The 12,500-nt window shown below is 51.2% G+C and overlaps 1 protein-coding gene across 17 annotated transcripts in view; it reads right to left on the minus strand.

Annotated features, from left to right (window-relative positions):
• The window catches only part of LOC139420827 (transcription factor COE1-A), a 147,636-nt gene that overhangs the window by 43,756 nt on the left and 91,380 nt on the right, over positions 1-12,500 (minus strand). For 12 of the 17 annotated variants that reach the window (XM_071171152.1, XM_071171160.1, XM_071171158.1 and 9 more), the window contains exons 7-8: positions 7,838-7,919; positions 2,753-2,894 (exon numbers count right to left, since the gene is read on the minus strand). In XM_071171152.1, coding sequence (XP_071027253.1) covers positions 2,753-2,894; positions 7,838-7,919 — 224 coding nt within the window. The remainder of the gene's footprint in view (positions 1-2,752; positions 2,895-7,837; positions 7,920-12,500) is intronic. The other 5 variants (XM_071171167.1, XM_071171162.1, XM_071171168.1 and 2 more) reach the window with 1 other exon arrangement.

Raw genomic sequence — 12,500 nt, forward strand, 5'->3', positions numbered from 1 at the left:
AGAATAACACGGAGGAACCCTGGCACTGGAGAAGCAGGTTGCTTTTGAGATCTTTATTCCAATGTAGGAGAAGTTCATTTACACAGATCTGTCCCCATCCCCTCCCTGACCAGTGAGACAGGTTAGTGTACTAATGAGACTCCCTTCCTCTGCACCACTGAACGCATGTGAAGGGGAGTGGGCTGAGACTCAACCATGTTCCTACTGTACCTCTCACTGCACACCATCGTCTGCCTGTGATACAGGAAACACACTGGTAAATGTTCTTGTGTGTTTATGCATGCTGAGCGCACAAAGGGATCCTTTCACCCCTGTGTAGCGCCGTACAGCATGGGTGTGCTGCGTGTGAACGTGTGTGTTTTACGTGTGTGTTTTACATGTGTGTTTTACTTGTGTGTTTTACATGTGTGTTTTACATGTGTGTTTTACTTGAGTGTTTTACATGTGTGTTTTACTTGTGTGTTTTACATGGGTGTTTTACATGTGTGTTTTACATGTGTGTTTTACGTGTGTGTTTTAGTTGTGTGTTTTACGTGTGTGTTTTACATGTGTGTTTTACGTGTGTGTTTTACATGTGTGTTTTACATGTGTGTTTTACATGTGTGTTTTACGTGTGTGTTTTACTTGTGTGTTTTACATGTGTGTTTTACATGTGTGTTTTACTTGTGTGTTTTACGTGTGTGTTTTACTTGTGTGTTTTACGTGTGTGTTTTACTTGTGTGTTTTACATGTGTGTTTTACGTGTGTGTGTGTCTCGTCTGGCCCTGGTACATATTTAATCATAAGATAATAAAGTGCAGGAGCATGCGATCTGACAGGCTCCCTGTGCTGTGGCTCTCCTCTACCCCCCCTGCCTTTCCCACCCTGCCACCCTGCCTCCGACCACGCTGCCACCCTGCCTTTCCCACCCTGCCACCCTGCCTCCGACCACGCTGCCACCCTGCCTCCGACCACCCTGCCACCCTGCCTCGCCCACCGTGCCTCCGACCATCCTGCTTCCCTGCCTCGCCCACCCTGCCTCCGACCACGCTGCCACCCTGCCTCCGACCACCCTGCCACCCTGCCTCGCCCACCCTGCCTCCGACCACGCTGCCACCCTGCCTCCGACCACCCTGCCACCCTGCCTTGCCCACCGTGCCTCCGACCACGCTGCCACCCTGCACCCGACCACCCTGCCACCCTGCCTCCGACCATCCTGCTTCCCTGCCTCGCCCACCCTGCCACCCTGCCTCCGACCACCCTGCCACCCTGCATACCCCACCCTGCCACCCTGCCTCCGACCACCCTGCCACCCTGCCTCGCCCACCCTGCCACCCTGCCTCCGACCACCCTGCCACCCTGCATACCCCACCCTGCCACCCTGCCTCCGACCACCCTGCCACCCTGCCTCCGACCACCCTGTCACCCTGCCTCCGACCACCCTGCCACCCTGCATACCCCACCCTGCCACCCTGCCTCCGACCACCCTGCCACCCTGCCTTGCCCACCGTGCCTCCGACCACGCTGCCACCCTGCCCCCGACCACCCTGCCACCCTGCCTCGCCCACCCTGCCTCCGACCATCCTGCTTCCCTGCCTCGCCCACCCTGCCACCCTGCCTCCGACCACCCCGCCACCCTGCATACCCCACCCTGCCACCCTGCCTCCGACCACCCTGCCACCCTGCCTCCGACCACCCTGTCACCCTGCCTCCGACCACCCTGCCACCCTGCCTCCGGCCACCCTGCCTCACCCACCCTGCCACCCTGCCTCCGACCACCCTGCCTCCGACCACCCTGCCACCCACCCTGCCACCCTGCATACCCCACCCTGCCACCCTGCCTCCGACCACCCTGCCACCCTGCATACCCCACCCTGCCACCCTGCCGCCGACCAACCATCCACCCTGCTTCGCCCACCCTGCCACCCTGACTCCCCCACCCTGCCACCCTGACTCCCCCACCCTGCCACCCTGCATACACCACCCTGCCACCCTGACTCCCCCACCCTGCTACCCTGACTCCCCCACCCTGCCACCCTGACTCCCTCACCCTGCCACCCTGCATACCCCACACTGCCACCCTGACTCCCCCACCCTGCCACCCTGACTCCCCCACCCTGCCACCCTTACTCCCCCACCCTGCCACCCCCACCCTGCCACCCTGACTCCCCCACCCTGCCACCCTGACTCCTCCACCCTGCCACCCTGCATACCCCACCCTGCCACCCTGCATACCCCACCCTGCCACCCTGCCACCCTGACTCCCCCACCCTGCCACCCTGCCTCGCCCACCCTGCCTCCCCCACCCTGCGACCCTGCCTCCCCCACCCTGCCACCCTGCCTCCCCCACCCTGTCCCTGGACAGAGGGAGATGAATGGAGGGGACATTTGGCTCCTGTTAGTGTTCATGCCACAAACCCATCCAACCAGATAACAGATATCTTTATCTTTGCTCTACTACTAGAGGAAGACTGCTTCTTCTCCGTGTGACAATAGCGGAGCTGTCCCCGACACAGACAGACAGGCAGACAGGCAGACAGACAGACAGACAGACAGGCAGGCAGACAGACAGACAGGCAGGCAGAGAGACAGACAGACACACACACACACACATAGAGGCAAATGGCTAGAAACAAACAGACAAACACAGAGAGACAGAGACTCAGACTGATATACTGTAGACTGACTGACTGACAGACAGACGGATGGTCAGACCAGACAGACAGACTGAGAGACAGACAGCCGTACAGTAGAAAAGTGAGAGGGTGCCTACCATGTTCCAGGTATGATGGCGTACCTTCCGAGGGGTCCAGCCTACGAGCCCGGCGGCCGTGTTTGGAGTTGTTGTGGACAAACATGTTGTCAGAGACCGCCAGGACATGTCCATCCACACTGACCGTAGTAGACACCACCACCTGGACATAGTCACACACACACAGAGAGTTCAAAGGTTAGGATATTAGGACAGATCTAACTCAGTACCAGGGTGTCACCACTGGAAAGTATAGTTTACCCTCCAGATCAGAGCATTGCATCTACAACCTCAAACTAGACCAGTAGAGTGATACAAGGACAATCCGGACAACATGTAATGTGAATCCTGTAACTCCGATAGCATATTTACACATTTTCGATAATGAACAATTAGGACTTAATCTGCATTATTATTGGATTTTCATATAAGGCCATTGTGTTGAGAAAGACAGTGTGTATGAGTGTTCTCTGTCGACATACATGTACAGTTGAAGTCGGAAGTTTACATACACCTTAGCCAAATACATTTAAACTCAGTTTTTCACAATTCCCAACATTAAATCCAAGTAAAAATTCCTTGTCTTAGGTCAGTTGGGATCACCACTTTATTTTAAGAATGTGAAATGTTAGAATAATAGTAGAGATAATGATTTAGGTCAGCTTTAATTTCTTTCATCACATTCCCAGTCAGAAGTTTACATACATTCAATTAGTATTTGGTAGCATTGCCTTTAAATTGTTTAACTTGGGTCAAACGTTTCGAATAGCCTTCCAAAAGCTTCTCACAATAAGTTGGTGAATTTTGGCCCATTCCTCCTGACAGAGCTGGTGTCCACAAATTCTATTCACAAATTTTCAATGGGATTTGTAGGCCTCCTTGCTCGCACATGCTTTTTCAGTTCTGCCCACAAATGTTCTATAGGATTGAGGACAGGGCTTTGTGATAGCCACTCCAACACCTTGATTTTGTTGTCCTTAAGCCATTTTCCACAACTTTGGAAGTATGCTTGGGGTCATTGTTCATTTGGGAGACCTATTTGCGACCCAGCTTTAACTTCCTGACTGATGTCTTGAGATGTTGCTTCAATATATCCACATAATTTTCCTGCCTCATGATGCCATCTATTTTGTGAAGTCCACCAGTCCCTCCTGCAGCAAAGCACCCCCACAACATGATGTTGCCACCCCCGTGCTTCACGGTTGGGATGGTGTTCTTCGGGTTGCAAGCCTCTCCCTTTTTCCTCCAAACATAATGATGGTCATTATGGCCAAACAGTTCTATTTTGTTTCATCAGACCAGAGGACATTTTTCCAAAAAGTACGATCTTTGTCCCCATGTGCAGTTTCAAACCGTAGTCTGGCTTTTTCATGGCAATTTTGGAGCTGTGGCTTCTTCCTTGCTGAGCGGACTTTCAGGTTATGTTGATATAGGACTCGTTTTACTGTGGATATAGATACTTTTGTACCTGTTTCCTCCAGCATCTTCACAAGGTACTTTGTTGTTGTTCTGGGATTGATTTGTACTTTTCGCACCAAAGTACATTAATCTCTAGGAGACAGAATGCATCTCCTTCCTGAGTGGTATGATGGCTGAGGTCTTGGTTGATTTCTTTTGATTTTCCCACGATGTCATGCATAGAGGCACTGAGTTTGAAGGTAGGCCTTGAAATACATCCACAGGGACACCTCCAATTGACTCAAATTATGTAAAAAAGCTTATCAGACGCTTCTAAAGCCATGACATAATTTTCTGGAATTTTCCAAGCTGTTTAAAGGCACAGTCAACTTAGTGTATGTACAATTCTGACCCACTTGAATTGTGCTACAGTGAATTATAATTGAAATAATCTGTCTGTAAACAATTGTTGGAAAAATGACTTGTGTCATGCACAAAGTAGATGTCCTAACCGACTTGCCAAAACTATAGTTTGTTAACAAGAAATGTGTGTAGTGGTTAGAAAACGACTTCAACCTAAGTGTATGTAAACTTCCGACATCAACTGTATATGTCTGTGTTTGTTCACCTCAACATTCTCCCTGTGCTGCTAGAGAAAACTGCAGCACTGGACAAGAAACAACAACATGCTTCTAATCTAAACAAACACAGGCCCTCATCACCTTGGAGAAACAAACAGAGACAGTGTTTCCTTTAACTCCACACTTCCTGCTTCCCCCCAGCACCCTTCCTCTATCAGTGGGGCTGGGATTGTGCTGCTCCTTCCTCTTGAATCCACCCCTTTCTTTGTGCTAATGAACACACACATACACACACCCCTCCACACACACACACACACACACACGTCTCTCGATCCCCCGTGTCTTTATCAAAGTCCTGCAGCATGTCCTCCTGTGCTGTGTGTTTGTGTGTCTTTATCGCTCTCTCTCTCTCCCTCGCTCCCTCTCTCCCTGGGCCCCGGGACCACTGGCTGATAGACTGACATGCAGATTAATTTAATTAAAAGCGTCCCTCACTCGAGTGCCCAGAGACAATGGGAGGCAGCTAATGGGTTGCTGTAGTAGCGAACTGTGCTGTGCTGCTGCTGAGTGCCATTACTGTGGGGCCAATAGAAACCGGGCTGGACTGGGCTAAGCTGGGCTGGGCTAGGGGGACTCCCCTGGAGCTCAGAAGAGCCTCTCGTTTCAATTGCTCTGCAGCTTCAAGAGGCTCCTGCCTCTCTTGAAAAGGACTTGGCAAACACCAGTGCTAGTCTCCCAGGGCCAGACACACGCTAGTCTCTTCAAGCTGCCACACAGCCCTCCATGCCTGAACTCCCTGCCTCAATACCCAAAGAAGATCACAGCTCTACCTCCCCTCTCTCCGTTTCCCTCATTGTCAGCCTCTCTCTCTCTCTTTCTCTCTCTCTCTCCCTCCCTCTCTCTGTGTGCCTCTCTCTCTCTCTTTCTCTCTCTCTTTCCCTTGGTCTCTCTTGTAGTTGGAGTATCTTACAAAGTTCTCAGTGATTTCTCAGACCGCAGGCATGTCACTGGTTGGACTGAGGACACAAGGGAGATGTTCGCACCTCATGTCAGTGTATGAAGAAACACACACACACACACACACACACACACACACACACACACACACACACACACACACACACACACACACACACACACACACACACACACACACACACACACACACACACACACACACACACACACACACAGAGCACCTTTCTGAAGAGTTGGTTTTGAGTTGCATATGCCAGTATATACACACAGTCTACACACACAGTCCCTCCCCTGCCTGCCTGCCTCTCCTCTCCTCCACACTACACTGGCCTAGAGTGTGTGAGTTATGGATGGGCCCGGCTGCTAATTAAGCCCAAGGAAACACAGGCCTGTCTACTGAAGTTCCACTACAATAGAGCCCAATAATTAGAGTCAAAGAGGAGCAATAGACTGAGCCAGCCCTCAATGCCTGTCCAATCACAGACAGGATTATAGGCTGCACAAATGTTTAAACACTAAGGGCATCTTCCGATAAGAGAGACACTTTGAGGATCTACACACACACACCAAAAACACAAACACACAGGCACGTGTGCCCGTATAATAAATCTGTCAGCAGAATTGAGGTTTAGTATATCTCAAGTGGTCACTTCCTAATTCTGTTCGGGCTTTTAAAGATAAGGAAATAGCTGTTTCCACGACTGCCCCTCCCCCTTACCCCCACCTTTCTCTTCACCCCTAAAATGAAATAACAAGAGAGTGCAGTGCATTAGTTGTGGGAGAGAGAGACAGATATAAAGAGGGGGGGGGGGGGGGGGGGGGGGGGGGGGGGGTTGAAGAGAGAAAAATGCAAAAGGGAGGATGGAAAAGGATAGAAAGAGGTAGATGGTTTCCTGCCTCTGTGGTCCCAATTAAGGCAGGCTAAGAGGAGGGGTGGAGGAGAGGAGAGGAGAAGAGCAGAGGAGAGGCGTGAAGAGAAGAGCATGGCATAGCTAACTAACCCTGCTGTCTGTGTCTGAGCCCCTCTCTGTGGCCTGCCAGCCTCCCTCTAATTACACTGTCACCACTGGACTGGAACCACACACACAGCCAGGGCTAAGGCCACACACACACACACACACACACACACACACACACACACACACACACACACACACACACACACACACACACACACACACACACACACACACACACACACACACACACACACACACACACACACACACAAACACACACACACACACACACACACACACACACACAAGGCTGCTGAGGGGAGGATGGCTCATAATAATGGCTGGAAGGGAGTACATGGTATGGAAACCACATGTTGGATGAGTTAGAAACCATTCCATTGATTCTGTTCCAGCCATTACTATGAGCCCGTCCTCCCCAATTAAGGTGCCACCAACCGCCTGTGATGTACACCTCAACACTGAGACTCACCTTAACACCACCAGTAAGAACCACCTCCTCACCAGGACATACCTACAAAGGATCCATCTCATACCTGAGACACACCTCATCTCATACCTGAGACACACCTCATCTCAAACCTGAGACACACCTCATCATTGAGACCAACCGCTTCCCTGAGACCCATCTCATCCCTGAGACTCATGTCATCCCTGAGACCCATCTCATCCCTGAGACCCACCTCATCCCAGACTCATCTCATCCCTGAGACCCACCTCATCCCTGAGACCCATCTCATCCCTGAGACTCATCTCATCCCCGAGACCCACCTCATCCCCGAGACCCACCTCATCCCTGAGACCCACCTCATCCCCTAGACCCACCTCATCCCCGAGACCCACCTCATCCCTGAGACCCTGGGTCTGCAAGAATGGTGCTGCACTGTGTGTACGTACGTGTCTGTTAGTTGGTTTTAATGTGCACTGTGACAAGGGTAGAGAGATTATGCTAGGCTGTGTGTGCGTGTGCGTGTGCATGTGCGTGTGTGTGTGCAGACCTAACAGAGCTACAGAGGTAAAAGAGTGAGAAGACAAGAAACAGAAGAGGGAGAAAATAGATAAGAAGGCAGGGAGCGGATAGAGAAGAAGGAGGGTTAAGTCAATAGACCAGAGGGGAGATAGAGAGGAGAGGAAGAAAAAAGAGAGAGGAATAAGAAATGTGATTTGTTAACCTGGAAGCGGCGCATGTCCCGCGGGTTCCCTGCATTCTTCAGACAGTTCTGGTTGCATTTCAGGAAAAACTTCAGGAAGAACCTGTAAAAAAAAACACAGAAGGAAGGTCAGTCAGCCCATTGGACAGGCAAAGTACAGAGAGCCAGAGAGTCAGAAAGGCTGAGTTCTGTTGGGGTTTAAAGTCTCTCATAAGCATTTCACTACGTAAAAATATTATACCGTGATGCCACCATTTCTGTCACCATTGAGCAGTAGTGCAGTTTCTACACAAACTCTGCCTATGTCATTAAGGTTTGGTCAGTGGCTCAATCTTGTACCACAGTAGCAGCCCTACAGAATTTCCACATTGATTTTGGACTGTGTGTGTGTGTGTGTGTGTGTGTGTGTGTGTGTGTGTGTGTGTGTGTGTGTGTGTGTGTGTGTGCTGTCAGCGGCTCGTCACTTAGTGAGGAGACCCATGAAGGTCATGGACATAGGATCCCCCCTGACCATGACCTTTCAGCATCCTAAAATGTCCACATAGCCTCACAAACACACACAAACACACACACACAAACACGCACACGCACACACCCAGTAACAGGCAGAGTGGTGAAATGTGGAGCAGGCCCATCTGTCGCTGGACAGAGACGGTTTTGACAGCCCACTGATCCACAGCCTTATGTGGCCATGTCTCTCACAGAGAGAGGGTCACTAGGGACCAGCCTGCCGGGCCCAGCCGACACACACACACACACACACACACACACACACACACACACACACACACACACACACACACACACACACGCGCATACGCACACATACACACACACACACACACACACACACACACACACACACACACACACACACACACACACACACACACACACACACACACACACACACACACACACACACACCTTGATCTCTGTAAAACCTCTCCCTTCTTGTCGTACATGTACACACATACAGTGACATTTTCCAAAATAACAGCGATGGATTCTCACGTAAACAGTTTCTCCCACACAGATGGGTGCTAAACCCACAAACAAGTTTTTCCAGGTTGTGTTTTGGTGCTCCAGCTGGCGAGGGCTGGGCACACACACACGCACACGCACAGACACACACACACACACACACACACACACACACACACACACACACACACACACACACAGTAATAGGCTGGGATGGGATAGGGTGTGTGTGTGTAAATGTCAACACATTCCAGTGGACTAGGAAAACTAGCGGGTGGCTGAGGACATTGCCGAACCAGCCAAACTATGCCCACACAACAGGAGGACGCAGCTAAATTAACACATTTGTATTATCATGCGTCCATACCGCAGGATCAATACGCCACCATGGTATTTCACCTCACTTTCACTGGGCCATTACCATTGCTTTATAGACCCCTGCTGCTCTCTGTTTCTCTTTTGTTTCAATCTCTGCTCCCCCCCCCCCCCTCTCTCTCCGTTTCTCTCTTTTCTTTTTTGCTCTGATGAAATGCTGAGGACAACTTGCACAGACCCTGCTCTCTGTTTCTTCTCTCTCTTTCTTTTCGCTCCTCTCCTCCCATCTCTTCTGTGTCACCGGGGAGGGGGGGGTCAATGGTAGTGTGTCTGTGTGAGCCTGGGTGTAGGCTAGCACAGTGACAGGCTCCGAACAGTAGTGGTAGAGCAGAGCATTCGGACTTGGCTGCACAGAGCAGAGCGGAGAAGACTTCATTAACTACTCTTTTCTTCGTTAGCCCGGGCAACACCGAGCTTTAGTTGAGCCTGGCTCAGCCTTGTTAATTACCCAGAGACAGAGAGGCTGGTGTGGGTCTGACCCCGGGGTGACAGGGCGTATCAACGCCCAGAACAGGCACCGTGACCCTGTGACCCTCTCTCTCTCTCTCTCTGTCTGGCTGCTCCTCCCAACCTTAACACAACCTCACGCTGTCTACTGTAAGTCTATGCTCTCCCTCGAACCACCAAGACACCATGTTTTTCACAGGAACCTACATTCAATCTCTCTTATAAAACCCTCTGTTTCACACACTCTGCTGTGCCTCCTCAAAAGATCACGTGCACACACACACACACACACACACACACACACACACACACACACACACTCTCTCTTCACACCATCGCCCTTGCCCGTATGTTCCGTGGATGGCTGGTGTGAGCCATGTGGAGTCCTCTCTCTCTCTCTCTCTCTCTCTCTCTCTCTCTCTCTCTCTCTCTCTCTCTCTCTCTCTCTGTCTCTCTGTCTCTCTGTCTCTCTGTCTCTCTGTCCCTCTGTCTCTCTCTCTCTCCCTCTCTCTCTGTGTTAGAAGGATAGCGTTACCACAGAGACGAGTCAGTAATTGAGTTGTTGGGCCTGTCGTCCCCTCACTCTCACCCTCCCCCGGGGCCAGGCCCAGAGACCAGCTGTGTCTCTCAATCAAAGGGAGCAGCTCAGAGCTAGATCTACCACACCTCTACCTTCGTTATCCACACATGGTTGTCCAAGTCAACACAAGTCTCCGATGAAGGCGATTATGCCGAAACGCACGCCTGTTTGTATGTCCTATCAATGCATTACTCAGGAACAGAGTGCTCCTTTTTCCTGATGTCCTGTTTTTTTGTTCTCGCTTGGCTGAAGCCTGCTTGGGTACACTTTCTGTCCATTCACATTGGCCTGCGCAGTGTTTTGTGGTCTACTGTCCGTGTGAATGAAACCCGTGACCGTGGGAAACGCCAGTTCTGATGCCCTGCTGCACGCTAACCAAGTGGGCAGCCAGTGTGATCCCCTGTCCAGAAGCTGCGCGTTATTGGTGTCCAGGTCAGATTAGGCTGTACCCAGATCAGTCCTGTGGCCTTCATAAACCCAGGCTGGCCACTAGAAACAGACGGCGATTTCAGACGTTTTAAAAGGCCCCGAGAGCGTTGGTTAAGGCCTTCCTCGTTGCTCACAAAAAAAAGAAAAGAGAAACGACATCCAAGCGCTGGGCGCATTTTTTTTTAAAGACCGCCCCCAAACCATAACGTTACCTCAACCACTAGGAATCTAAGTCTAAACTGTTAACCTTTGAGTTGTTTATGTTTTAACCCTGTAACCACGCGGAATTAAGGTTTTTAAAAAAAATGTCACGTGTCGAATTTTGAAGGGAAACTGTATGATCTACTTGTGTAAACTACAGGGTTCAGGCTCTGCCAGAGTGTCAATAACCTGCTAATCTCCAGCCTCCTCTCCTCTCCCCTCTTCTCGCCCCTGTTACACTCCTCCCTGCGCTCTGTCACTCCCTCTCTCTCTCTCTCCCTCTGCACTAGTCCCCCCAGCTGTCTAAAACTGTCAGTGGGAGAAAGAGTGAGAGAAAGAGAGAGAGAGCGAGAGAGAGAGAGAGCGAGAACAAAAGAGAAAGTGAGGGAAAGCGAGGGCATTCCTCCAACTGCTAAGGCTTAACCTTGTGGGTGTCACCACAGTTTTCAGCCCCTCTAAATCCCCAAAGCAAACTGCCACGTCCAGACTGGATTTATACTGCCTGCTACTGCCATGCACACACCCACGCACACACCATGCTCACACAAACACACACACGCATGCACACACGTACGCATGCACACTGACACAGTCAGACGCAGTTGCAGGGACACCTCCACTCCACCCCATGCAGCAGCATCCGCCCCGGAGCTTGTCCCATTACTTCCCTCTCCCCTAATGGGCGGCTGCGTCCTGTCTCCATGTTTGATCCCTCGGCCTGACAAGCTCCATTACCGGGGTGAAGAGCCCTCCACACAGGGGCTTCAACCTGACCAGGGCTAATGGAGACAAGCACACAGCGTCCTCTACACACAGTGTCCCTTACACACAGCGTCCTCTTACACACAGCGTCCTCTTATACACAGCGTCCTCTACACACAGTGTCCCTTACACACAGCGTCCTCTTACACACAGCGTCCTCTACACACAGTGTCCCTTACACACAGCGTCCTCTTACACACAGCGTCCTCTACACACAGTGTCCCTTACACACAGTGTCCCTCACACACAGTGTCCCTTACACACAGTGTCCTCTACACACAGTGTCCCTCACACACAGCGTCCTCTTACACACAGCGTCCTCTACACACAGTGTCCCTTACACACAGTGTCCCTCACACACAGTGTCCTTTACACACAGTGTCCTTTACACACAGGGTCCCTTACACACAGTGTCCTTTACACACATGGTCCCTTACACACAGGCAGGCCAGCACAGACACACACCTTATGCTTTCATAATTGATAGGCCAGTGCTGTCACACTTTGTTAAGGGCCCTCCAATTAAACAAGGCAATTATCAGAGTGGCTGGGTGACCGTAGGGGATGGAGAGGGGTTGGGGGGGGGCAGTGTCAGAGACCGTTCTCTCCTCTCCGCTCCTCCACGTCTCAGTTAAGAGTCATAACGGCACGGCCGACCTTTTCCACCGCTGAAAGGATTACACACAAAGAGCTGCCCCGACACCAGATACACTCTCTGCTTAGAGAGAGGAGGGGATGGGGGGAGGGACGGCGAGGTGGAGGGAAGAGAGGAAAGGGGGGAACTAGGGAGAGTGAGAGAGGGGAGAGGAGTGGTGGGAGAGTGCAGGACTGCTCTTATCTTAATAAACATGTGTATTTAGATTCTCCGCACAGAAAGCAGGGCTTTCTTCCAGACACTCTATGATC

This window comes from Oncorhynchus clarkii, chromosome 12 (genome assembly GCF_045791955.1).
Source record: "Oncorhynchus clarkii lewisi isolate Uvic-CL-2024 chromosome 12, UVic_Ocla_1.0, whole genome shotgun sequence".
Taxonomy (NCBI): Eukaryota; Metazoa; Chordata; class Actinopteri; order Salmoniformes; family Salmonidae; genus Oncorhynchus; species Oncorhynchus clarkii.